Source organism: Heptranchias perlo, chromosome 38, assembly GCF_035084215.1.
Source record: "Heptranchias perlo isolate sHepPer1 chromosome 38, sHepPer1.hap1, whole genome shotgun sequence".
Taxonomy (NCBI): Eukaryota; Metazoa; Chordata; class Chondrichthyes; order Hexanchiformes; family Hexanchidae; genus Heptranchias; species Heptranchias perlo.
Window position 1 is genome coordinate 3,550,160 of NC_090362.1, and position 26,577 is coordinate 3,576,736.

General features: G+C 43.6%; 1 protein-coding gene across 2 annotated transcripts in view; it reads right to left on the bottom strand.

Annotated features, from left to right (window-relative positions):
- Positions 1–26,577, bottom strand: part of vps13c (vacuolar protein sorting 13 homolog C) — a 294,638-nt gene that overhangs the window by 146,041 nt on the left and 122,020 nt on the right. For both annotated transcript variants that reach the window (XM_067973304.1, XM_067973303.1), the window contains exons 29-34: positions 22,606–22,771; positions 18,461–18,577; positions 15,233–15,336; positions 4,663–4,830; positions 1,426–1,730; positions 370–517 (exon numbers count right to left, since the gene is read on the bottom strand). In XM_067973304.1, the coding sequence (XP_067829405.1) occupies positions 370–517; positions 1,426–1,730; positions 4,663–4,830; positions 15,233–15,336; positions 18,461–18,577; positions 22,606–22,771 (1,008 nt within the window). The remainder of the gene's footprint in view (positions 1–369; positions 518–1,425; positions 1,731–4,662; positions 4,831–15,232; positions 15,337–18,460; positions 18,578–22,605; positions 22,772–26,577) is intronic.

The window sequence follows — 26,577 nt, forward strand, 5'->3', positions numbered from 1 at the left end:
ACACAGACAGGCAGCCAGACCACTACAACAGGCCTCAGCTCCCTTCCCCAATGGACTAAGACAGAGAAAATATCAGCCAGGGTTCCTACCACTGCCCAGTGACCCCTGCTGAAAAGTGCACAAGTGATACGACCTCCCATGACTGACCCACCATGGTTCAAAGAGGAGTCACTGGGGCAAGGTCGTAGAGTGCAGCAAACACCCAGGAAACTAGGGTCCAACAAGACTCACTGCCTACACAGGGGTACACTGGGAACATAGAGTACAACATATTGTCTACAACAGATGTACCGGTCTGTGTCGAAGTCCCAAGGCAAAAATCAAGCAGATAACAATGAAATAAAAATATCCATTAACATAGTTACCCACATTCATAGTTTTTAAATGTCCTTTGATTTCCACACTCGGGATTTTGTGATACCATGCTGCTGCCAAATTTCTTTGCACAGTGAGTTGTAAGTTGATGGGCTGCAGCATTTGAATGTCAGGCTGAGATGAACTGGTCTGCAGAATAGTCCTGATGGAAAAATGTAGGTGAATCACTGCATCAAAAAGTAAAGCTCTGTATATAATTACGACAAGTTTAAGGAGACATCATTTCCTTTCAAACCATTAATAAGATAATCTACAAATCATCTACACCCTTTTTCCCACCATTAGTCTCCTGAAGGTATATGTTTCTGCTGCAATGCAGTCCTATGGTTATCCTCCAAATAATCCAAGTGCCATTCTTCACATGTGTAGCCACACAGTGAATTAACAGGCTAGTCAATCATGGGAAAGAAGGCTTCAACCCAAACTCCATCCTGTCGCTGCACACAGACTTTCCAATAGAGATTGCTGGATAAGGACCAGCGGCAGTAACCCCAGATTGATTTCCCACTCCTTAGCATCGGGACACTGATGTCAACTGTAAGCATAGTGTCCCCTCCTTCCCCATCACCAGTGCAGAACTACAGTCAAACCCAGGATTTTCTGGTCTTCATGGATGGTACATGCCGTCTTTCCCAGATAAGCCATTAGCTATAGAATCGCTTCATGCATTTTAAAAGAGGAAACTAATCACTAAACAATTCTGTGCAAATACTAGCAGTTACATCGAAACAGGAGTAGGCCATTCAGCCCCTCGAGCCTGTTCCACCGTTCAATTAGATCATGGCTGATCTGTGTCTTAACTCCATTTACCCACCATTTACTAATGGACAGAAGCGAAGGGCTTGGATTTCCTCTAAAATCTGTTTATAGTTAATTTATAAAGTCAGTGCCAGATAGATACATGTGGAACTCTGGACTTACAACAATAAATATATAAATGTATTGAGGGGTATTGCAAATGATTGCTTAATAGGCCCATTAAATTTTATTTTTTAGGAAGGTTCGGAGCTAAAAGCAATTAGGACACGAGATGTACAAGTTAAAATTTACCTCGAAAGTTTCAGCTGAGTTAGGTGAACATCCATGATGTCCATCACGGGTGGCACTGAGAACCCCTCATCAGGGATCAGAGTGAATCTATTCCGAACAGTAATCAAACCCAAATCTGCCACCAAGGCATTCATGGAGATGGAGGACTCGGGGATGACAATAACCGGGGCTTTCAAGTTAATGTCCATTGCCAGTCGGAAACACTTCTGGGCAAAATCCTTTACGCTGGAGGCTGCTTTTTCTGCAGCCTGTGCTGTGGCTGCACTTAATGCTTCCTTTGCTGCTTGGAAGTTGTCAAAAAAGTTCTACAGTAAACAGGAACAGTTAGTGTTCAAGACTTTTGTTCATTTCCAGTTGAGTACATTAGAAAAAAATGCTTTCCCTTCAGTAAATTTTACTAAATGTGTTGGAGCTTTGTGAATGTCTGCTTACCCATACTTAGTTTGTACCAGAAAAAAGAAAGTAATTTGTCATTGCATGGGTCAACAGGACCCCAGTGGTAATTGCAGTAGGGGAATCAGATTGAAAATGAATGGGCAGAAAATTGCAGACTGGGGAGTGCATTAGCAGCAAATCCCAGCTGGAAATATGGGCTTTCTATCCATCAAACTTCAAGTGTCACAGTCAAATTCTGTGTCACAGTTTAATAGAGTGGGTGATGATTTTCATCTGAAAATGACTAGCACTTTCCAATCTACAAAATTCCCTGAACAAAGACCCTTGGTTCCCTAGCATTTCTGGGAAGTTATTTGTGTCCTCTTCCGTGAAGACAGAACCAAAGTATTTGTTTAATTGCTCTGCCATTTCCTGGTTCCCCATTATAAATTCTCCCGTTTCTGACTGTAAGGGACCTACATTTGTCTTCATTAATCTTTTTCTGTTTACATATTTCTAGAAACTTTTACAGTCTGCTTTTATATTCCTTGCAAGTTTACACTCATACTCTATTTTCCCCTCTTAATCAATCTCTTGTTCCTTCTTTGCTGAATTCGAAACTGCTCCCAATCCTTAGGTTTGCTTCTTTTTCTGGCAACTTTATATGACTCCTCTTTGGATCTAATACTATCCTTAATTTCTTTTGTTAGCCATGGTTGGGCCACTTTTCCTTTTGTGTTTTTGCACCAGAAAGGAATGTATAACTGTTGCAATTCATGCATTTGTTCTTTAAATGTTAGCCTTTGCCTATCCACCATCATGCCTTTTAATGAAGCTTCCCAATCTATCAAAGCCAACTCACTCCTCATAACTTCATAATTTCCTTTGTTTAGATTTTCCATCTTAAATGAAGAATTCTATCACGTTATGGTCACTATTCCCTAAAAGGACCCCGTACAAGATTATTAATTAACCCCTTCTCATTGCACAATACCCAATCTAGAATAGCCTATTCCCTAGTTGGCTCCTCAATGTACTGGTCTAACAAACCATCTCGTACACACTCCAGGAATTCATCCTCATGCTAATTATGATTGCTAATTTGGTTTGGCCAATCTATACGTAGATTAAAGTCACCCATGATTACTGTAGTACCCATGTTACATACATCTCTAATTTCCTGTTTGATGCCGTCCCCTACATTACCATTACTGTTTAGAGGCCTATAGACAACTCCCACCAGTGTTTTCTGCCCCTTGGTGCTTTTTAACACCACCCAGACCGATTCTACATCTTGATTTTCTAAGCCAATATCCTTTTTCACTATTGCTCTGATTTCATCCTTTACTAACAACGCCACCCCACCTCCTTTTCCTTTTTGCCTCTCCTTCCTAGATATCGAATACCCGTGGATATTCAGCTCCCAGCCTTGGTCACCCTGCAACCGTGTCTCTGTAATTGCAATTATATCATATCCGTTTACATCTATTTGCGCTGTTAATTTGTCTACCTTATTACGAATGCTTCGTGCATTCAGATACAGTGCCTTTAAATTTGTCTTAACATATTTAGACAACTTAACACTTTTTTGTACTATGGCCCTATTTGTCTTATTACCATTTTTTCTTGCCTGGACCCTATTTGTTGTCTTTTGTTTGTACACTCTGTCCCTTCCTGACATAATCTGGTTATCCTTACCCCAATCACTTTCTTGCACTGCTTCTTTGTCTTTTCTCTTTAGCATTCTAGATTTCTCTCCACCGGGACCCTCTCCTTCCCCCACCCCCCGCCTCCCTTACTTAGTTTAAAGCCCTATCTACCTCCCTAGTCATTCGATTCGCTAGAACACTGGTCCCAGCAAGGTTCAGGTGCAGTCCGTCCCAACAGAACAGCTCTCTTTCCCCAGTACTGGTGCCAGTACCCCACAAATCGAAACCCACTTGTCCCACACCAATCTTTATGCCACGCATTCGTCTCCCTGATCCTAATGACCTTATGCCAATTTGCTCTTGACTCAGGTAATAATCCAGAGATTATTACCTTTGTGGTTCTGCTTTTTAATTGCCCTTTTCTTGCGTAGCAACCTTTTAAGTGGCACCTTTTCAATAATCTGTTTAGGTGGTTTTTCTGAAGGGATGAATGTTGGTTACAAAACTGGAAGAACTCCCTGTTCTTCAAAAAGTGCCTTGCAATCTTTTACATTGAACTGAACAGACAGAAGGTGCTTTGCTTTACAGTTTCACCCAAAAGACATCATTTCAGATAAAACAACGCTCCCTCGGTCAGTGCCAGCCTCCATTGTGTGCTCAAGTCCTGGACCGGGGCTTGAACCCACAACTCTCTAACTCAGAAGTGAAGGTGCTACCACTGAATCAAGCCGCCACCAAGCCATATAGCCAACAAAATAACCAGTACCGTGCTAGCGACTTTTACAGCAATGACAACTAGTGTAACAGCAAGTTTGCAAAACTATTATTTCATTTTCATTTCAAATCTTCTTCCCCTTTCCCCTGCAAGATGTACACAACAGCAGACAGCAACAGGCTGATCTGTCTGTGGGCAGAGACAAGAGCAGTATTTGCATCAGATTAGCTGAGAACACTAACAGAAAATAATTATTGAATGAAGTGGAAAATATTTGAAAAGGCTATTGGATAAACAGATGTTCTCTGCAGAAACTTTACCAAAAGAACCAAATAATTTGGAAGTGGGGGGGGGGGTGCAAAAGGAGAAGAAACTTGTTCAGGGAATTTTACACAAGGAAAAACACTTGTTGAAAATGCTGCAAATAATATTGAACAAGGGCCATATATTGGTTTTATAACAATTAATATGTTTGAATTAGCGTTACACTCGACTTACCAGTAATGACATGATGAACTTGTGTAGATATACAATCTGAATACAGCCAACACGTAATGTGACTTTGCCATCTACCTTTGACATATCAGCATAGTTCTCACCGTCAATAGCATTTGGATGCAAGGTCATATTAAAGCTGAACACTTCATTTCCAACAATGGAGACAGCCTAGAAAAGTAGGAGGTACAACAGTTAATTCAAAAGATCCTTTTTCTAATTAAATACTAAAGTTGGGGTGGAATGTGAGCTGTGAGGGGGATGCAAAGAAGCTCCAATGTGATTTAGACAAGTTGGGTGAGTGGGCAAGAACATGGCAGATGCAGTATAATGTGGATAAATGTGAGGTTATCCACTTTGGTTGTAAAAACAGAAAGACAGATTATTATCCGAATGGTGATAGATTGGGAAAAGGGGAGGTGCAACGAGACCTGGGTGTCCTTGTACACCAGTCGCTGAAAGCGAGCATTCAGGTGCAGCAAGCAGTTAGGAAGGCGAATGGTATGTTGGCGTTCATTGCAAGAGGATTTGAGTACAGGAACAGGGATGTCTTACTGCAGTTGCACAGGGCCTTGGTGAGACCACATCTGGAGTATTGTGTGCAGTTCTGGTCTCCTTATCTGAGGAAGGATGTCCTTGCCATGGAGGGAGTGTAACGAAGGTTTACCAGACTGATTCCTGGGATGGCAGGACTGACGTATGAGGAGAGATTGGGTCGACTAGGCCTATATTCACTGGCGTTTAGAAGAATGAGTGGTGATCTCATCGAAACATAAAATTCTAACAGGACTAGACAGACTAGATGCAGGGAGGATGTTCCCGATGGCTGGGGAGTCCAGAACCAGGGGTCACAGTCTCAGGATATGGGGTATGCCATTTAGAACTGAGATGAGGAGAAATTTCTTCACTCAGAGAGTGGTGAACCTGTGGAATTCTCCACCACAGAAGGCAGTGGAGGCCAAGTCATTAGATGTATTCAAGAAGGAGATAGATATATTTCTTAAGGCTAAAGGGATCAAGGGATATGGGGAAAAAGCAAGAACAGGGTACTGAGTTAGACGATCAGCCATGATCATTTTGAATGGCGGAGCAGGCCCGAAGGGCTGAATGGCCTACTCTTGCTCCTGTTTTCTATAATAACTAAAACATCAAAACCTCAAACAAACTTTCCAAAGTTGTCTCAACCCAAGACTCTAGGTTGGCAAGGATGGTCACCCTTGCAGAAGGAGGCAGAGTCCGTAGGCTGCCTAACTTGCATAGAATTACACAGAAATGAGAATATGGAAACAGGCTGTGCATCCCAAATAGTCCCTGCTGTTATTTATCCGTCACACAAGCGTTAGTCCAAATCCCAAGTCCCAAGTCCCAGATCCCCGTTTCCATATCCCTTTATCCCACTTTCCTTTATCCACCTAACTAACCTATTCTTAAATGTTGACATGGTCACTGCTTTAATCACTACCTCTGGTAGTGCAATCCACAGCCTCACAATCCTCTGTATAAAAAAGTTTCTCCTTCTTCTAAATCTCTTACATTTAGTCTTATATCTACATCTCCTCATTCTGGACCCCTTAACCACCGGAAGCAGTTTGTTCCCATTTACCTTGTCCTATTCCTTCAAATCATCCCATAATCCCCTCTGTTTTATCACAAATACCCCCTCAGGTATTGATCGTTTGGTTGCAAGAGACACCATTTCGGACTTGTGCTGTGATCTGAGTCGGACAGCATCTCATGGCTGAGCACTTGGTCACAGCCATAACTTATTTCTCAAATTCAACAGGCATGTTAAGCTACTCCCTAAAGCAAGAGTTCTAAACATCAGCATCCGGCTCCCAATCAACGTCCTGAAAATTGGCACGTTTGGCAAAGCTGACTTTGTGCCAACAGGAGCTCCATCGCTATCTTGAGCTTCACTTGTGGTTCTTGACCAGAACCATAGACCATGCAGTGCTTGGAAAGCCGGTGCAATACCGAGTGTTAAAATTTCTGATGATGCTCATATCGCAAGTTGCTGTTGGGCATCAGAAAAAGAAGATGCATGCTGTGCAGACCACACAGTTGGACAGCACAAATATCTAACAGAAGAATTCGACACTTGCTACATTTCTTTGTCCAGGTGCTTCAAGGGGGGTCTCAAACAGGTCTGTAGCCATCTATACCATCATATTTGCATTGTTACTCACAGGAACCCATGGAGACAGAACTGAAACAGGATGCCCCGCAAGTGAAAAGATCACAACCTTTGCAATTCGGAAAACCAAAAACCAATGTTGCACACAGAACCATAATTACTCTCTGTTGCCCCTTATGCTGATCTCTCCAGAGACATTTAAGTTCTTGTGGAAAGAACTTTTGCCAAAAAGAGGCCTATTTCATCATCATGGAAAATGTACGATGGCTACTCAGAGAAGGACTGTGCTCCCTCAACAGCTACCCATGGGTCCAAGATCCCTGCTTCACCTCAGATGTCTCAGTCTCATATTCTGGCAGTTTCTCCACCATTCCATCCAACCACCAATGACATTGAAGTCTTTCATGCCAAGTTGTAGGGAGAGATAGGCGAGGCTACATGCATGTTAAATAGCAGAAGCAACTTGCTATCGACAGAGCTAAGCGATTCCACAACCAACGGATCAGATCAAAGCTCTGCAGTCCTGCCACATCCAGTAGTGAATGATGGTGGACAATTAAACAACTAACAGGAGGAGGAGGCTCTGCAAACATCTCCATTCTCAATGATGGCGGAGTCCAGCAAGTGAGTGCAAAAGACAAGGCTGAAGTGTTTGCAACCATTTTCAGCGAGAAGTGCCGAGTGGATGATCCATCTTGGCCTCCTCCCGATAGCCCCACCATCACAGAAGCCAGTCTTCAGCCAATTCGATTCGCTCCACGTGATATCAAGAAATGGCTGAGGGCACTGGATACAACATAGGCTATGGGCCCCGACAACATAACTGGGCAATTTTCCACATTGTCGGGTAGATGTCAGTGTTGTAACTGTACTGGAACAGCTTGGCTAGAGGCGCAGCTAGTTCTGGAGCACAAGTCTTCACAATGTGGAAAATTACCCAGGTATGTCCTGTCCACAAAAAGCAGGACAAGTCCAATCCGGCCAATTACCGCCCAATCAGCCTACTCTCAATCATCAGCAAAGTGATGGAAGGTGTCATCGACAGTACTATCAAATGGCACTTATTCAACAATAACCTGCTCGCCGATGCTCAGTTTGGGTTCCGTCAGGATCACTCGGCTCCAGACCTCATTACAGCCTTGGTCCAAACATGGAAGAAAAAGAGCTGAATTCCAGAGGTGAAGTGAGAGTGACTGCCCTTGACATCAAGGCAGCATTTGACCGAGTGTGGCACCAAGCAGCCCTAGTAAAATTGAAGTCAATGGGAATCAGGGGGAAAACTCTCCAGTGGCTGGAGTCATACCTAGCACAAAGGAAGATGGCAGTGGTTGTTGGAGGCCAATCATCTCAGCCCCAGGACATTGCTGCAGGAGTTCCTCAGGACAGTGTCCTAGGCCCAACCATCTTCAGCTGCTTCAAAAATGACATTCCCTCCATCATAAGATCAGAACTAGGGATATTCGCTGACGATTGCAGTGTTCAGTTCCATTCGCAACACCTCAAATAATGAAGCAGTCCGTGCCCGCATGCAGCAAGACCTGGACAACATCCGGGTTTGGGTAGATAAGTGGCAAGTAATATTCGCGCCAGACATGTGCCAGGCAATGACCATCTCCAACAAGAGAGAGTCTAACCACCTCCCCTTGACATTCAACGGCATTACCATCGCCGAATTCCCCACCATCATCATCCTGGGGGTCACCATTGACCAGAAACTTAACTGGACCAGCCATATAAATACTGTGGCTACAAGAGCAAGTCAGAGCCTGGGTATTCTGCGGCGAGTGACTCACCTCCTGACTCGCTAAAGCCTTTCCACCATCGACAAGGTACAAGTCAGGAGTGTGATGGAATACTCTCCACTTGCCTGCATGAGTACAGCTCCAACAACACAAGAAGCCCGACACCATCCAGGACAAAGCAGCCCACTTGATTGGCACCCCATCCTCTATCCTAAACATTCGCTCCTTTCACCACCGGCGCACTGTGGCTGCAGCGTGTACCATCCACAGGATGCACTGCAGCAACTCACCAAGGCTTCTTCGACAGCACCTCCCAAACCCGCAACGTCTACCACCTGGAAGGACAAAGGCAGCAGGGCACGTGGGACCACTTGCACATTCCCCTCCAAGTCACACACCATCCCGACGTGGAAATATATCACCGTTTCATCATCGCTGGATCAAAATCCTGGAACTCCCTTCCTAACAACACTGTGAGAGAACCTTCACCACACGGACTGCAGCGGTGGCTCACCGTCACTTTCTCTAGGGTAATTAGGGATGGGCAATAAATGCTGGCCTTGCCAGCGCACCCACATCCCATGAACAAATTTAAAAAAAGGCTGCCAGAATTAAATCTTGCTGCCATCCTAGCCAGTACTTTTTCCCCATCAAACTGACTTGTGTATTGGTGAAACTTGCTTTGTTGCAGTTTGTTCTTCCATAGCTTTTAAGTTTTGCATCCACACAGCTGTAAACACTTTTTCTTTGCAAGTTACCAAGAAACCCATTTGCTTCTCAAAGTTGCTAACAGCCAGTCTGGTTCACACACCCTAACAAAAATTCAACAGTGAGCAAACCGGGGTTGTGAAGAGGAAACTTGCACAGTCACATATACTCTGAAATCCTTCCCATGCAGAAACAAATACATCCATTAAATGCTTCCATTTCCAACTCCTCCCCATGGCATCTGCAATTTCATGGAAAAAATCCCTCAGCAGATCAAAAAGTATTTTCTAGTGTATTACTAAATTGTGCCTTTATGCATCAATTCCTCATAACACCAATTGCGTGCTTAGAAAGTACAACGTTGTCACTGTACTTTCCAACATTGCATCATACCCTGAAGGAATTTAAGAAGAAGTGTAAATCATAGTGGGTAATTTTAACCTAACTTGCCAGGCGGAAAACCCATGGGATCGAGTGGAACGCTGGTTTTACACCCCAATGACTTCAATGGAGAGTAAAATCATGCAGGGTATAAAACCAACATTGCACCTGATCTTGTCAGTTTCCCGACTGACGGGTTAGGTTAAAATAACCCCTACAGTATCAGAGGACTGAGTTATGAGCCAAGATTGGATATTTGGGCTGATGTCAGAAGCATTTCTCGAAACAGAATGATCAATACATGACATGCACACCTAGGTAATGTAGTGGAGGTGAAAACGCTGGAATGATTTATACAGTTGGATGCTGGGTTGATTGGAGGGGAAACTGAAGGATCATGGAATGGCCTCATTCTGTGCCATAACCATTCGGCCCATCGAGCTTACACCCGCTCTCTGCAAGAGCAATCCAGCGCCCCACTCCCCCGCTCTTTTCCCGTAGCCCTGCAAATTTTTCTCCTTCGGGTACCTATCTAATTCCTTTTTGAAAGCCACAATTCACCATGCTTCCACCCCCTTTCAGGCAGTGCATTCCAGATCCTAACCACTCGCTGCATAAAAAAGTATTTTCCTCATGTCGCCTTTGGTCCATTTGCCAATCACCATGAACTTGTGTCCTCTGATTCGCGACCCTTCCGCCAATGGGAACAGATTTTCTTTATTTACTTTGTCCAGACCCTTCATGATTTTGAACACCTCCATCAAATTTCCTCTCAACCTTCTCTGCTCTAAGGAGAACAACCCCAGCTTTCCAGTCTTTCCATGTAACTGAGGTCCCTCATCCCTGGAACAATTCTAGTAAATCTTTTCTGCACCCTCTCTAAGGCCTTAACATCCTTCCTAAAGTGCGGTGTTTAGAATTGGACACAATACTCCAATTGTGGCTGTATCAGTGTTTTATAACGTTTCAACATAACTTCCTGCTTTTGTACTTTATGCCTCTATTTATAAAGCCCAGGATCCTGTATGCTTTCTTAACCACTTTTTCAACCTATCCTGCCATCTCCAAAGACCTGCGTATATATACCCCCAGGTCTCTCTGTTCCTGCACCCCCTTTAGAATTGTACCCTTTAGTTTATATTGCCTCTCCTCATTCTTCCTACCAAAATGCATCACCTCACTTCTCAAATTTCATCTGCCACGTTTCCGCCCATTTCACCAGCCTGTCTATGTCCTCTTGAAGTCTATCACCATCCTCTACCCTTTCAAGTTTTGTGCCATCTGCAAATTTTGAAAATGTGCCCTCTGCACCCAAGTCCAAGTCATTAATACAAATCAAGAAAAGCAGTGGTCCCAGTACCAACCCTTGGGGAGCACCACTGTATACCTTCTTCCAGTCAGAAAAACAGCCATTCACCACTACCCTCTGTTTCCTATTACTTAGCCAATTTCATATCCATGCTGCCACTACCCTTTTATTCTGTGGGCTTCAATTTTATTGACAAGCCTATTATGTGGCACTTTATCAAATGCCTTTTAGAAAGTCCATATGCACATCAACCGCATTGCCCTCATCAATCCTCTCTGTTACCTCATCTACTTCACTAAAAATGGCCGCTCTCATTCAGATTTATCTTGTGATTATTGGTTGTACGATTTGCAGTTACAGCCACTGTATTATTGCAGGTTAAAGATGCGGCCAATTACCACCCCGTCAATCTACTCTCAATCATCAGCAAAATAACGGAAGGCGTCGTCGACAGTGCTATCAAGCGGCACCTACTCAACAATAATCTGTTCACCGATGCTCAGTTTGGGTTCCGCCAAGACCACTCGGCTCCAGACCTCATTACAGCCTTGGTCCAAACATGGACAAAAGAGCTGAATTCCAGAGGTGAGGTGAGAGTGACTGCCCTTGACATCAAGGCAGCATTTGACCGAGTGTGGCACCAAGCAGCCCTAGTAAAATTGAAGTCAATGGGAATCAGGGGGAAAACTCTCCAGTGGCTGGAGTCATACCTAGTACAAAGGAAAGTGGTAGTGGTTGTTGGAGACCAATCATCTCAGCCCCAAGACATTGCTGCAGGAGTTCCTCAGGGCAGTGTCCCAGGTCCAACCATCTTCAGCTGCTTCATCAATGACCTTCCCTCCATCATAAGGTCAGAAATGGGGATGTTCGCTGATGATTGCACAGTGTTCAGTTCCATTCGCAACCCCTCAAATAATGAAGCAGTCCGAGCCCGCATGCAGCAAGACCTGGACATCATCCAGGTTTGGGCTAAGTGGCATGTAACATTCGTGCCAGACAGTGCCAGGCAATGACCATCTCCAACAAGAGAGAGTCTAACCACCTCCCCTTGACATTCAACGGCATTACCATCGCCGAATCCCCCACCATCAACATCGTGGGGGTCAACATTGACCAGAAACTTAACTGGACCAGCCATATAAATACTGTGGCTACAAGAGCAGGTCAGAGGCTGGGTATTCTGCAGTGAGTGACTCACCTCCCGACTCCCCAAAGCTTTTCCACCATCTACAAGGCACAAGTCAGGAGTGTGATGAAATACTCTCCACTTGCCTGCATGAGTGCAGCTCCAACACTCAAGAAGCTCGACACCACCAAGGACAAAGCAGCCTGCTTGATTGGCACCCCATCCACCACCCTAAACAGTCACTCCCTTCACCACAGGCGCATCGTGGCTGCAGTGTATACCATGCACAGGATGCACTGCAGCAACTCGCCAAGGCTTCTTCAACAGCACCTCCGAAACCCGCGACCTCTACTACCTAGAAGGACAAGGGCAGTAGGCACATGGGAACACCACCACCTGCACGTTCCCCTCCAAGTCACACACTATCCCGACTTGAAAATATATCGCCATTCCTTCATCGTCGCTGGGTCAAAATCCTGGAACTCCCTAACACTGTGGGAGAACCTTCACCACACGGACTGCAGCGGTTCAAGAGGGCGGCTCACCACCACCTTCTCAAGGGCAATTAGGGATGAGCAATAAATGCTGGCCTTGCCAGTGACGCCCACATCCCATGAACGAATAAAAAAGTTGGGAAATTCAATTATCAATTTACAGTATATATGCGAAATAAGAAATTTTGATTGTCTAATGAATATTGCTGTGTTCGCATAGGACCAAATGCTCTCGAATTCAAATTTACTGCATTTATATCAGAACAAACAGTACCTACAACAGGCAGTCGCCGATGTAAGATCAATTTACTGTACAGAAGTTATGTGTCACAGTAGTAATAAATGAAGAAATACTCACTAATCACAGTAATAAACTAATTATACACCAGCACACTATGCCAATATGGCAGTTTTCTACTGTGTACTACACAGTCCCTTTTTACTACCTAAGCTGATTAAGAACAGTCACAAGCCATTTGTAGTTAGTTAGGCTTTTTGGTTTTTGACATTTATTTAACTGATTTTTGGTGCTTAGTTAAGGTATTTTTATTTTAAATCCTGTTTACTATCAAACAAAGTAAAGACTGCACTCATCTCAACTAGAACAACAACTTGCATTTATATAGTGCCTTTAACATAGTAAAACGTCCCAAAACTCTTCATAGGAGCGTAATCAGACAACAAATGACACCGAGCCAAAGAACATTAGGACAGATGACAAAATGCTTGGTCAAACAAGTAGGTTGTAAGGAGCGTCTTAAAGGAGGAGAGAGCAGTAGAGGCGTGGCAAGGTTTTTGTCGGGAATTCGAGAGCTTAGGGCCGAGACAGCTGAAGGAAGTGGGAGATGCACAAGAGGCCAGAGTTAGAGGAATGCCAAGTTCTCAGAGGGTTGTAGGAAGTTACAGAAATAGGGAGGGGCAAGGACACGAAGGCATTTAAACACAAGGATGTGGATTTTAAAATTGAGGCTTTCGTGGACTGGGAGCCAATGTAGTTCAGCGAGCACAGGGGTGATGGGTGAACTGGGCTTGAAGCGAGTTGGGATATGGGATGAGCTCAAGTTTATGGAGAGTGTAAGATGGGAGGCCAGCCAAGGGAGTATTGGAATGGTCGAGTCTGGAGGCAACAAAAACATGGAAGAGGGTTTCAACAGCTGATGGGCCGAGGCAGGAGCAGTGACGGACAATGTTACGGAGGTGGAAGTAGGCGGTCTGTGTGATGGAGGGGATCTGGGGTCGGAAGCTCAGCTCCAGGTAAAATAAGACATTAAAGTTGCAAACAGTCTGGTTCAGCCAGAGACTGTGGCCAGGGAGAGGGATGGCATCAGTGGCTAGGCTAGGGAACGGAGTTTGATCCTTCTATATTCACTCCAATTGCGGAGTGGCAGCCATTAATTCTGGTCCAAACAATCTCATGTAGCAACTTTCTCTATTACTTGAGGCAATTTGAAAATATATTCCAAAATTATTAAAATTAAAATCATACAAATTATGAAAATCATTCAAGAAATGTGCTTTGGGTGCATGTTTGGCATTGACTATTGAAAACATATTTCCTAATTATTAAATGCAGGGAAAAGAGAAGTCATTTTATTCAAAAACTAGGAAGCCTATCGGTACACTAACGTTAGTACATGTTTAGTCAGGAAGGGGTGCCAATCGCGGACAATTCTATAGTGCTAAGCTCCATTCAGAACTCCTTTAGTAACGAAGCAGCTTATGCTAGCCGAGAGCAGGACCTGGACAACATCCAGGCTTGGGCAATGTTGCAGGTAATCTTCGTGCCACTTAAGTGCAAGGCAATGACCATCTCCAAGAAAGGCCCAACCACCTTTCTTGACGTTCAAAAGCACCACTACCACCATCTTCAGAGTCGCCACTGACTAGAAGCTGAACTGGATCAGCCATATCAACAACATGGCTCCAAAAGCAGGGTAAAGGCCGGATATAACTCACTCGCCTCCTAACTCCTCAAGACCTCTCCACCGTCTACAAGGCTCGACTTGAGTGCAATGAAATTTACATCACTTGCCTGGGTGGGTGCAGTAACACCACTCAAGAAGTTCGACACCATCCAGGACAGTGCAGTTTGTTTGATCAGAGCAGCTAAGGGTGGGCAATAAGCTGCAGCCTTCTCAGTGGCACTCAAATCCAGAGAACAAATAACTAGTATGGATCGCGGGAGATTAACCTGCGTGCTGGCTCCCTAACATTTACAATGCTAAAACCCGCTTCCTTATCCTGACTGCAACTGTCGAGCCACATAAAGTGGAGTAAAAGCCAGGTTTGGCACTGTAAACAGACAGAACTGGAAGTACAGATGCCAGTCTCCAAACGTAACAAGCGCTTTACCTGTTGCACTGTATTACTCTATATGAAGTGTGAACTCACCTGCTCACTCTGTACACAGTCAAACTTAACGTAATAGTTTTGTATGAGTTAGAAACTTTAACAGCTGCTATTGTATGTATGGTAATGCTTGTTCTGCTTCAATTGTTCTTTATGAGTCGGCGAGAAATACTGTAGTATAGCAAGTGTTGTTTTGCGGTTGTCTAACAAATAGAATTTGGCACCAATGTGCAGTTGGCTTCATGGTGTACAAATATTCAGTGTTCCATTTCCTGATTTACAGCACTCTTACACAGGAATTCAGATGCTCACTTACATCTAACAAATTACCTTTTTATGTAGAGTCATTGAATCAACATCGGTAACAACGATATCCCGAAGTCTGGCAAAGACTGACGTCTCCTTTGACTGCACTGAAATGGATGCATCCAAACCTGCATGGTTATATAAACCATTCAATAATTACTACAGTAACATTAATTTGGGGGAAATTAGGTTAATAATGGAGATATACATACACTATTTGACCACACCTTTCATCGTGCAAGTTTTGAAATGTACAAACACAGTATCAAAGTGTATCATGTGAAGAACCTGCATGTATATCGCACCGTAACACATCTCTCAAGGATGCCCCAAAGCGATTTCCATTACTTATCCCAATTGCCATCATGGTTATGTGGATAAATGAGACAGACAATTTTGTTCATAGGGAAACTTGCATTATTTTGCCATTTAACAAGCAGGTAAAACAGTAAATACTCAGGATGTCAATTAGTTCATGTAGGTATAATTTTAGCTCATTTATACTTCATTTATAGAAAGTTTTTAAAGTTTGGATTGGGGAACTATTATTATTGAAAATTTTCAGCAAGATGTGTTCTAATTTTCAGACCTGTACATTCCTGCGCCGGGTTTTTCAACAATGGGAAAACCTGGCCACAAGGATTTCGTACCAATGTATATTCCACAATGCACAGAACAGTTGAGGAAATTGTAGATTTCTGATTTGTTTGCAGCAAATATAGTTAAACAAATCCTCAAGATGGATAAGCCCATAGTATGCACACTTTGTATACATAATAGAAAGATTACACTTATTTAAAACCAAATCAACTGCATTTTCCACTGAATCTTTAACAAATTCAGCCAAGCGCTCCTCCATAGCAAATCAGATTTTTGGTGCTGTGGGTTAGGCACTGGCTTTTCAACTCTGCGATCTGGATTTAAATCCAGCTCAGACTGATTGGATGAAAAGGTCCTTCGTAAAACGAGTCCAGGCAGTATCAAATCGGTTCCAAGTGGGTCTGGTCGCACAACTGATTATTGTTCCTAATTCCGTACTAATCAGCAATCTCAATCAGACACAGCAACAAGATGACTGGTTGGGAATTACCAAAAAAAAACCACACTGGTACACGAGGGGGTGCTCTTCAGGTTGTGGCTGAGGCACTTTGTTGGAGCACAGTTGAAGATTTAGTCTAGATCTGACTGTTATACCTGATCTGGGAGTGCTTAATGCTGACACTGGGTTCCTAAAATGGGAAGTATTCCATTCCCTCGCATCTTAAGATGAGCAATCATTATTTTAAAAAACAAAATCAGATTTTAATCTTCAAATTCGACTGAATATTTAATATGTACTTAAAAATCAGGTCTGAAAATTAGAATCATAGAATGGTTATGGCACAGAAGAAGGCCATTCAGCCCATCGAGCTTGCGCCAGCTCTCTGCAAGAGCAATTCAGCTCGTCCCACTCCCCCGCTCTTTCCCCGTAGCCCTGCAAATTTTTCTCCTTCAGGTACCTAATTCCTTCTCGCTTCTTCCCAGTGCCCCATGTTTTCCAGCACTTGAAACCAATGTTACTTTTTTTTGTTACACCTCTGCTCTTGAAGTTTTTTTTTTTTAAGATGACCTTGCTAACTGCAACCCGCTCTTCATGCCTCTATCAACAACTTAATCCACTGTGTCCCCAAACTTCCTTTTTGCTTTTTCATGCTGGTACCTGCACAGAGCGGTTTTTTCTTCTAACAGTAACCAATCCTAGTCTTCAGTCCTACCATTCTTTCCTTCACCCCCCATGGCTTGTTAACAAGGTCCCAAGAGCGGTCATAGAATCAGAGAAAATTTACGGCACTGAAGGAGGCCATTCAGCCCATCGTGTCCGCGCCGACTGAGAAACGAGCCAGCCAACCGAATCCCACTTTCCCGCATTTGGTCCGTAGCCCTGCAGGTCACGGCTCTTCAGGTGCACATCCAGGTATATTGTTTTTTAAAATGAGTTGAGGGTTTCTGCCTCTACCACTCTCTCAGGCAGTGAGTTCCAGACCTCCACCACCCTCTGGGTGCCATCTGAACTCCGCTGCTATGATAACTATTAGATATTTCACAACTCATTGCACTCATTTCCAGTTTTCTTCACTTCCATTCCCCACCCCCCCCCCCCACTTACAAAGTGTTAATCAGCTTTGAGCAACTTAAACTAAAACTTGTTAATAAATTATTCTAATCCCTGATTTCCTTTAACCAACCTCGTGCAATTTGGTTGTCAATTTGAACAGAAAAAAAAATGCTGCTGCTCAACCTACAGTATTAAATTAACACAAAAAAATTACAAATAACAAAGTTGGGGCAACACTTTCATCCTGAACCCTGATACCCAACTCTCAAAAGTATCACCTCCCTCCATGGAGGAAAGGGTCATGGATGAAGTCTCACTCTGGTCAGTGGAAGCCTTTGTTCTGCAATAGTCAGCTTCCTCCTTAATACTCAAATGATCTATGTGTATTTTGATATATGTGGCACAGTCAATGTCTTGCAAGTCAGGCAGGATTTTTGTGAGCATGGTCTGCTGAGGCGAATTCTAAAGGATAGCTGACTCAATCCTAGCATGCATTTAATGTGCCAACACGACTGCAATGGAGGTTTTTAATGGGGCACAAGGAAAGAAATTGGATTTAATAAAGTTTAAGAACAAAAGTGGATCATTCTGCTGTCCCATGCTAAGGGTAAGCATTCTAGTGTGAACTAAAATTAAAGCAATCAAATCTTTTGAGGGAGTTTGTATACACTGGAGTTTAGAAGAATGAGAGGTGATCCTATTGAAACATATAAGATCCTGAGGGGACTAGAAGGGGTATATACTGAGAGGATATTTCCCCTTGTGGGAGAAACTAGAACGAGGGGCCACAGTTTAAAAATAAGGGGTCTCCCATTTAAGACGGAGATGAGGAGAATTTTTTTCTCTGAGGGTCGTGAGTCTGTGGAACTCCCTTCCCCAGAAAGTGGTGGAGGCAGGGTCATTGAATATTTTTAAGGCTGAGTTAGATAGATGACTGATTAACAAGGGAGTGAAAGATTATAGTAGGTAGACGGGAAAGTAGGGTTGAGATCGCAATCAGATCAGCCACGATCTTATGTAATGGCAGAGTAGGCTCGAGGGGCCGAATGGCCTACTCCTGCTCCTAATTCGTATGTTCATAAGCTTGTAAATTTGAAGAGCAACAAAGAAGAGAGAATAAAACACAGTGCTGGCTTTCACTTCAATGCATGCCTTACCTTGTACTCTAATGTCTGCAATACTGCACTTCTCATCACATACAGCCACGTTAAAGGCATCCATCATGGCAAACATCTTGAAATCAACCAGATCAGTATCCCTTGAGCTTTTTGAAACTGTCAAAAAGAGTTCAACATATTCAGTTGATTTCTCAATAGCTATCAAAATCATTCAATGGTACAAATACTTCAGGTAAAGAAGTTATTTTTTCCTGAAGTGCTGTTTGTGAAATTGGTGAACATTTAATTTACAGATGTGTGATGTTGGACTCTCAATTCTGTTGCACGCTCAGTATGCAACAAGTGCTTCGACAAATACATAAAGGGCAAAAGAGTAACTAGGGAGAGAGTAGGGCCTCTTCAGGATCAACAAGGTCATCTATGTACGGAACCACAAGAGATGGGTGAGATCCTAAATGAATATTTCACATCGGTATTTACGGTTGAGAAAGGCATGGATGTTAGGGAACTTGGGGAAATAAATAGTGATGTCTTGAGGAGTGTACATATTACAGAGAGGGAGGTGCTGGAAGTCTTAACGCGCATCAAGGTAGATAAATCTCCGGGACCTGATGAAATGTATCCCAGGACGTTATGGGAGGTCAGGGAGGAAATTGCGGGTCCCCTAGCAGAGATATTTCAATCATCGACAGCTACAGGTGAGGTGCCTGAAGATTGGAGGGTAGCAAATGTTGTGCCTTTGTTTAAGAAGGGCGGCAGGGAAAAGCCTGGGAACTACAGACCGGTGAGCCTGACATCTGTAGTGGGTAAGTTGTTAGAGGGTATTCTGAGAGACAGGATCTACAGGCATTTGGAGAGGCAGGGACTGATTAGGAACAGTCAGCATGGTTTTGTGAGAGGAAAATCATGTCTCACGAATTTGATTGAGTTTTTTGAAGGGGTAACCAAGAAGATAGATGAGGGCTGTGCAGTAGACGTGGTCTACATGGACTTTAGCAAAGCCTTTGACAAGGTACCGCATGGTAGGTTGTTACATAAGGTTAAATCTCACGGGATCCAAGGTGAGGTAGCCAATTGGATACAAAATTGGATTGACGACAGAAGACAGAGGGTGGTTGTAGAGGGTTGTTTTTCAAACTGGAGGCCTGTGACCGGCGGTGTGCCTCAGGGATCGGTGCTGGGTCCGCTGTTATTTGTTATTTCTATTAATGATTTGGATGAGAATTTAGGAGGCATGGTTAGTAAGTTTGCAGATGACACCAAAATTGGTGGCATTGTGGACAGTGAAGAAGGTTATCTAGGATTGCAACGGGATCTTGATAAATTGGGCCAGTGGGCCGATGAATGGCAGATGGAGTTTAATTTAGATAAATGTGAGGTGATGCATTTTGGTAGATCGAATCGGGCCAGGACCTACTCCATTAATGGTAGGGCGTTGGGGAGAGTTATAGAACAAAGAGATCTGGGAGTACAGGTTCATAGCTCCTTGAAAGTGGAGTCACAGGTGGATAGGGTGGTGAAGGCATTCAGCATGCTTGGTTTCATTGGTCAGAACATTGAATACAGGAGTTGGGATGTCTTGTTGAAGTTGTACAAGACATTAGTAAAGCCACACTTGGAATACTGTGTACAGTTCTGGTCACCCTATTATAGAAAGGATATTATTAAACTAGAAAGAGTGCAGAAAAGATTTACTAGGATGCTACCGGGACTTGATGATTTGACTTATAGGGAGAGGTTGGATAGACTGAGACTTTTTCCCCTGGAGAGTAGGAGGTTTAGGGGTGATCTTATAGAAGTCTATAAAATAATGAGGGGCATAGATAAGGTAGATAGTCAAAATCTTTTCCCAAAGGTAGGGGAGTCTATAACGAGGGGACATAGATTTAAGGTGAGAGGGGAGAGATACAAAAGGATCCAGAGGGGCAATTTTTTCACTCAAAAGGTGGTGAGTGCCTGGAACGAGCTGCCAGAGGCTGTAGTAGAGGCGGGTACAATTTTGTCTTTTAAAAAGCATTTGGACAGTTACATGGGTAAGATGGGTATGGAGGGATATGGGCCAAGTGCAGGCAATTGGGACTAGCTTAGTGGTATAAACTGGGCGACATGGACATGTTGGGCCGAAGGGCCTGTTTCCATGTTGTAAACTTCTATGATTCTATAAAATGTTAAGGGATCATTACATTACTTTTAAAGGGATACAAAGGTACCCCAGCAGAGAGTGAACGTTTGCCTCTCGACAATTTTCATTTGTATTTTGAGACTACCGCATGTGGTAAATTAAGGTATACACTAAGTTGCCTGACAAGCTAAAATTATCGATGGGTCCCAATTCCAGCTGGGCCTGAGATAAACAGACATAAAAGAAACACTGATTCTGTGGTGCACCACTATTAGCTAACGATAACTTTTGAGGGAACTGACATTGAGGCTGGGGGGAGGGGAAGTAATCTATATGTATTCTGACCTTAGCTCCTGTGGCTGACGGAAATAATTGAGGATTATTAGCAAGCCCAACCAACCATAATCCCCTCAGGGACAATATTTTGAAGAAACTTGGGTTGCCTCCTATTGCCTGCACTTCCATGACTTTAACATGTTCACATGCCATTAACAGGCTCAGCTCCCAGCACTTTCGCTGTTCAACACTTCCACTCAGCTGAAAGCTACGCAAAGCAAGAATTGGCAACAGAAGAAATTTCCGTCCCTCAAAAAGGCGATGAAAATGTCAATCCTGATCAAGGGAGGAGAATGCCCACCTTGTGATAAATTTTTCTTTAAAAGTTGCACGTAGGCTTGTATCATAGTATCGTAGTATGTAATGCACAGGAGGCCGCCATTCGGCTCATCGTGCTTGTATTGTACAAGCGAGTAAATGCTCAAGAAGCGGAGGATAAATTAGTTCGTGGTCTAGCTGGTACACCATTCCGCACACTATGATCACATCATGGAGTCCCAGTGGAATCTGGTAGCCCACGAGATCAGAATTGACATATTACTTCGAGTATACGGCACAGAAAGCGGCCATTCGGCCCAACTGGTCTCTACCGGCATTTATGCTCCACACGAGCCTCCTCCCACCCATCTTCATCTAACCCTATCAGCATATCCTTCTTTTCCTTTCTCCTTCATGTACTCCTTAGCTTCCACTACTCTTGTGGTACCATGTTCTAACATGTTCCACCTTCTAACCACTGGAGGAGGAGCTGCCAGCCAGCTGAACTTTTTCATCACACAGGACAGCACCTAATGATGAGCAACGGCTGGGTGGGGAACAAAGAACTTGTGCAAACTCATTTTGCCTTTTCCCAATTAGTTAATGGTGATATGCAAACAATTTCAAGTGAAAAAAGGAACCTAATTTTAAAAATTTGCATCTAGCATGCACCCACAACACCAGACCTGAAAAAGTCTCCTCAGAGGTGTCACACTTTCAAAACCCAATCAGTCGGGGGGAAAAAGCTCAAATAACCACTTATGTATTAATGTTACCAAATATTTACCAGGTATGAACAATTCAAAAAGGCAACAATAAAAGTGTCAATGCAAACAAGTAAAGAGAAAAAAAAAACAACCTGCATTTATATAATGTGTTTCGTATCCTCTGAATGCCCCGAAGTGTTTCACATCCAATTAATTATTTCTGAAGTGCAGCCACTGTTAAATAGGCAAATGCAAATAGGGCAAAGCTGCAATGCCCTCTCCACCCCATAGGGGAAATGTCATGCCATCTGACTGCCCAGGATCACAAATTAAAAATGGCTGCATGGGCACCAGTGCCCCAGAACTGTACTTCAACATATCGTAACTTCCAGGAGGGGAAAAGATTGGAGATAATCCTCAAGAGGGATAAGCATATATTAAAATTAAAAATAATAAAATAAATACATCTCAATATTGATCCAAAGTAACTTTTCTTTTGTAGTATATTTGAGGAACATTGCGCATAGCAAAGTCGAAGGGCACGACAAAGTGGACAAAAACTGTATTTTAGCTACCAAAAAATCAAATCGGAATGGCAATACCAGCATAAATAAATATTATCCACTAGTAGAATGGAGAAGTGAGTCGGCAATGCAGAGCTTGAAGGATTGTGATTTCTCTCTCCTTTTACAAATATTTGCATAGAGTATTCCAAATAACCAAAAAAAATTCTAACATTAAGATGTTACAATGCCATGTACCTGTTTTTGTTGCAACCTCTTTACCCTGCTCCTGCTTTTGTGTCTTTACCTCATGATCCTTATCAACAGAGCCAATGTTGTCTGATGGGACAACTGTTGTGAGGAAATTGATGGTTGAAAGTAAAGCTTTTGTATGCAGAAGAAAATTAAGTGAAGAAAACGTAACCTGTTAATAAAAAAAGTCAAAAATATGATCCCTTCTATTTATTGATAATTCTAACATTACAACAATGCATTGTAATCAAACTTTAGATTTTGGAACATTTCTATCCACATTTGCTTTATGCTTCTTTAAATTATTTTTGTAATCCATGGACTTCATCAAATATATTCATGTCATTCCTTCAAAAAAAAATCAAAAGCCACACTAAGAGGAGAACATATAACCATCGCTCTTACAAGCCATTCTGTGAAATTGCTAAAGATCTTACAAAAATGAAAAGGAAACTGAATTTGCAATTGAGAGGGAACTAGTGTGATTTTAGAACCAGAGGAAAAAAACAGACCTGTTTGGGAATATGCAGTGAGTGAATAATAGAAATGAAGAAAGAAATGTATCTATGCTTCACAGATTATGAGTGTTTAACTGCGTGAAACAGATAATTAATAGAACAGAGTTGGAACTGATGGGAAAAAGATTTATTAGGAACTTTTCCTGAGCACAAGTAACCACAACAAGGTTCGACAGTGATTTAGTAAAATGGATCAGAAGCAAGGCAAGCATGTGCTATATCGCAATCTTTTCAACGTACCCTCAAATCATTATGAAGTATAGTTTGGTTAACTTAGGAGTTGGGTTCAAAACTAATAAAACAGGAGGTACACTAATGAAAGTACAGACAGCAGATGGGAGAGAGGTTGCAAGAGATAGTTGAGAAGGTGAATCAGAAAAAACGAAATGTGGAATGAAAATAAATGCTCAGACTTGAGATTTACATATTCCAAGATTATGGCCTTATCATTGAGTATTTGCAGAAAAAAAATACTTCCTCCCTTTCCCCTCATCTTTTTGTTGCAGTTGCTTTTTAAGTGGAGCTCACCACGTGATGGCTGGCCTCCCATTAGGGCTATCATCTCTCAAATTCTGAGACTGCTCACTGAACCAATGCTCAAGTGTGCAGATCTAACACCCAGCATCCACTACCTCTCCAGGGAAAACACTGGGCTGTTTGATGTGCTCAGAACCAAACCCGAGAGCCGTAACATCATACTTCAGTGCCCCAGGCTCAAAACAATTAAGACAGCATCTCATCAGGTGGCCAGCCTTTGCAAGGCAAGTTCGTTTGGTGAGTTTTACTTTGAAAAAATTTTAATGAATAAAGGAGAAGACCACTGAAAATATTTTCTCCTCCATGCATGGTATGGTTATCTTTGTTAAAAAATTCATTCTCAGGATGTGGGCATCATTGACAAAGCCAGTATTTATTGCCCATCCCTAGTTGCCCTCGAGAAGGTGGTGGTGGGTCCTCTTTCACCACACGGACTGCAGCGGTTCAAGTACAACTACAATGCGGTTAGGTGAGAGTTCCAGGATTTTAACCCAGTGACAAAGAAGGAACGGCGATATATGTCCAAGTCAAGATCCAGTACCCTGTGTACCGGTACACCAGTGGTGGAGGGAGTGGCTGTTTAAACTGATGGAGGAGGTGTCCTCGATGGTGTCAAGCTTTTTGAGTACAGAGACAGCTGCACTCATCCAGGCAAGTGGAGAGTATTGTACCACATTCCTCATTTGTGCCTTGTAGGTGGTGGAGAGGCTTTGGGGAGTCAGGAGGTGAATCACTCGCCACACAATACCCAGCCTCTTACCTGCTCTCGTAACCACGGCATTTGTGTAGGAGGTCCAGTTCAGTTTCTGGTTAATGACGATCCCCAGAAGTTGATGTGGGGGATTCAACGATGGTAATGCCATTGAACGTCATGGGCAGGTGGTTAGGCACCCTCTTGTTGGAGATGGTCATTGCCTGTCACTTGTCTGGTGCCAATGTTACTTGTCTGGTGCCAATGTTACTTGCCACTTTTCAGCCCCAGCCTGGATGTGGTCCAGGTCTTGCTGCATCTGGGCACGGACTGCTTCATTATCTGAGGAATTGCAAATGGAGCTGAACACTGCAACCATCAGCGAACAGCACCATTTCTGACCTTATGATGGAGATAAGGTCATTGATGAAGCAGCTGAAAATAGTTGGGTCTAGGACATTGCCCCGAGGAACTCCTGCAGCGATGTCCTGGGGTTGAGATGATTGGCCAACAACCACAAACAGCTTCCTTTGTGCTACGTATGACTCCAGTCACTGGAGATCTTTCCCCGTGATCCCCACTGACTTCAGTTTTACTTGGACTCCTTGGTGCCACACTCGGTCAAATGCTGCCTTGATGTCAAGGGCAGTCACTCTCACCGCACCTTTGGAATTTAGCTTGTGTCCATGTTCAGACCAAGGCTGTAACGAGGTTTGGAGCTACGTGGCCCTTGTGGAACCCAAACCGAGCCGAGGTGAGCAGATGCCGTTTGATGGCACTGTTGACTCCTCCTTCCATCAGTTTGTTGATGATTAGAAGTTGGCGGATAGGGAGGTAATTAGCCAGGTTGGATTTATGCTGCTTTTTGCGGACATGACATACTTGGGCAATTTTCCATATTGCGGGTAGATGCCAGCTTTGTAGCTGTACTGGAACAGCTTGGCTGAGGCATGGCTAGTTCTGCAGCTTAGGGCTTCAGTTCTACAGCCAGGATGTTGTCGAGGCCTGTAGCCTTTGCCGTGTCCATTGCGCAGTCGCTTCTGGATATCATATGGAGTAAATCAAATTGGCCGAAGACTAGCTATAATGGAGGGGACCTCAGGAGAAGGCAGAGAAGGATCATCCACACATAACTTTTGACTGAAGATGGTTCTGAACGCTTCAGCCTTGTCTTTTGCACTCACGTGCTGGGCTCCACCATCATAGAGGATGGAATTGTTCATGGAACTTCCTCCTTGGTTGCTTAACTGTCCACCACCACTGAATGTGGCAGTACTGCAGAGCTTTGGCCTGATGAGTTTGTTGTGGGATCGCTTAGCTCTGTATATCGCATGCTGCTTTCGCTGTTTGGTATGCATGTAGTCCTGTGTTGTAGTTTCACCAGGCTGGCACTTGATTTTCAGATACGCCTGGTACTGCTCCTGGCTCACACTCATCAAACTCATCTGGTTTGATGGTGATAGACGAATGAGGAATATGCCAGGCCTTGAGGTTACAGATTGCGGTGGAATACAATTCTGCTGCTGCTGATGGCCCACAGCACCTCATGGATACCCAGTTATGAGCTACTAGATCTGTTCTGAATCTTTTCCACTTAGCATGGTGGTAGTGCCACACAACACAATGGTGGGTGTCCTCACTGTGAGGACAGGACTTGGTCTCCACAAGGACTGCAATGGTCACCCCTACCTACGTTGTCATGGGCAGATGCATCTGCGACAGGTAGTGGTGAGGGAGAGATCAAGTAAGTTATTCCCTCGTGTTGGTTCTCTAACCACCTGCTTTAAGTCCAGTCTGGCAGCTGTGTTCTTAAGGAATTGACCACCTCGGCCAGTGATGAAGCCACTCTTAGTGATGGACATTGAAGTCCCCTATCCAGAGTATATTCTGTGCCCTGGCTCCCTTCAGTGCTTCCTCCAGTTGGTGTTCAACATGGAGGAGTACTGATTCATCAGCTGACAGAGGGTGGTAGGTGGTAATCAGCAGGAAGTTTCCTTGCCCATGTGTGACCTGAAGCCATGAGACATCATGTTGAGTAGATGTTGAGGACAAACAGGACCACTCACACCCGACTGTATACCACTGTGTCCCCACCTCTGGTGGGTCTGTCCGAATGGTGGGACGGGATACACCCAGGGTTGGTGATGGAGTCTGGGGGTTTTCCTGAAGTAAAAGAAACTGCCTTCAACAAAATAGCAAAAAAACAGCTTTTCAATTCCATAAGCAGACATA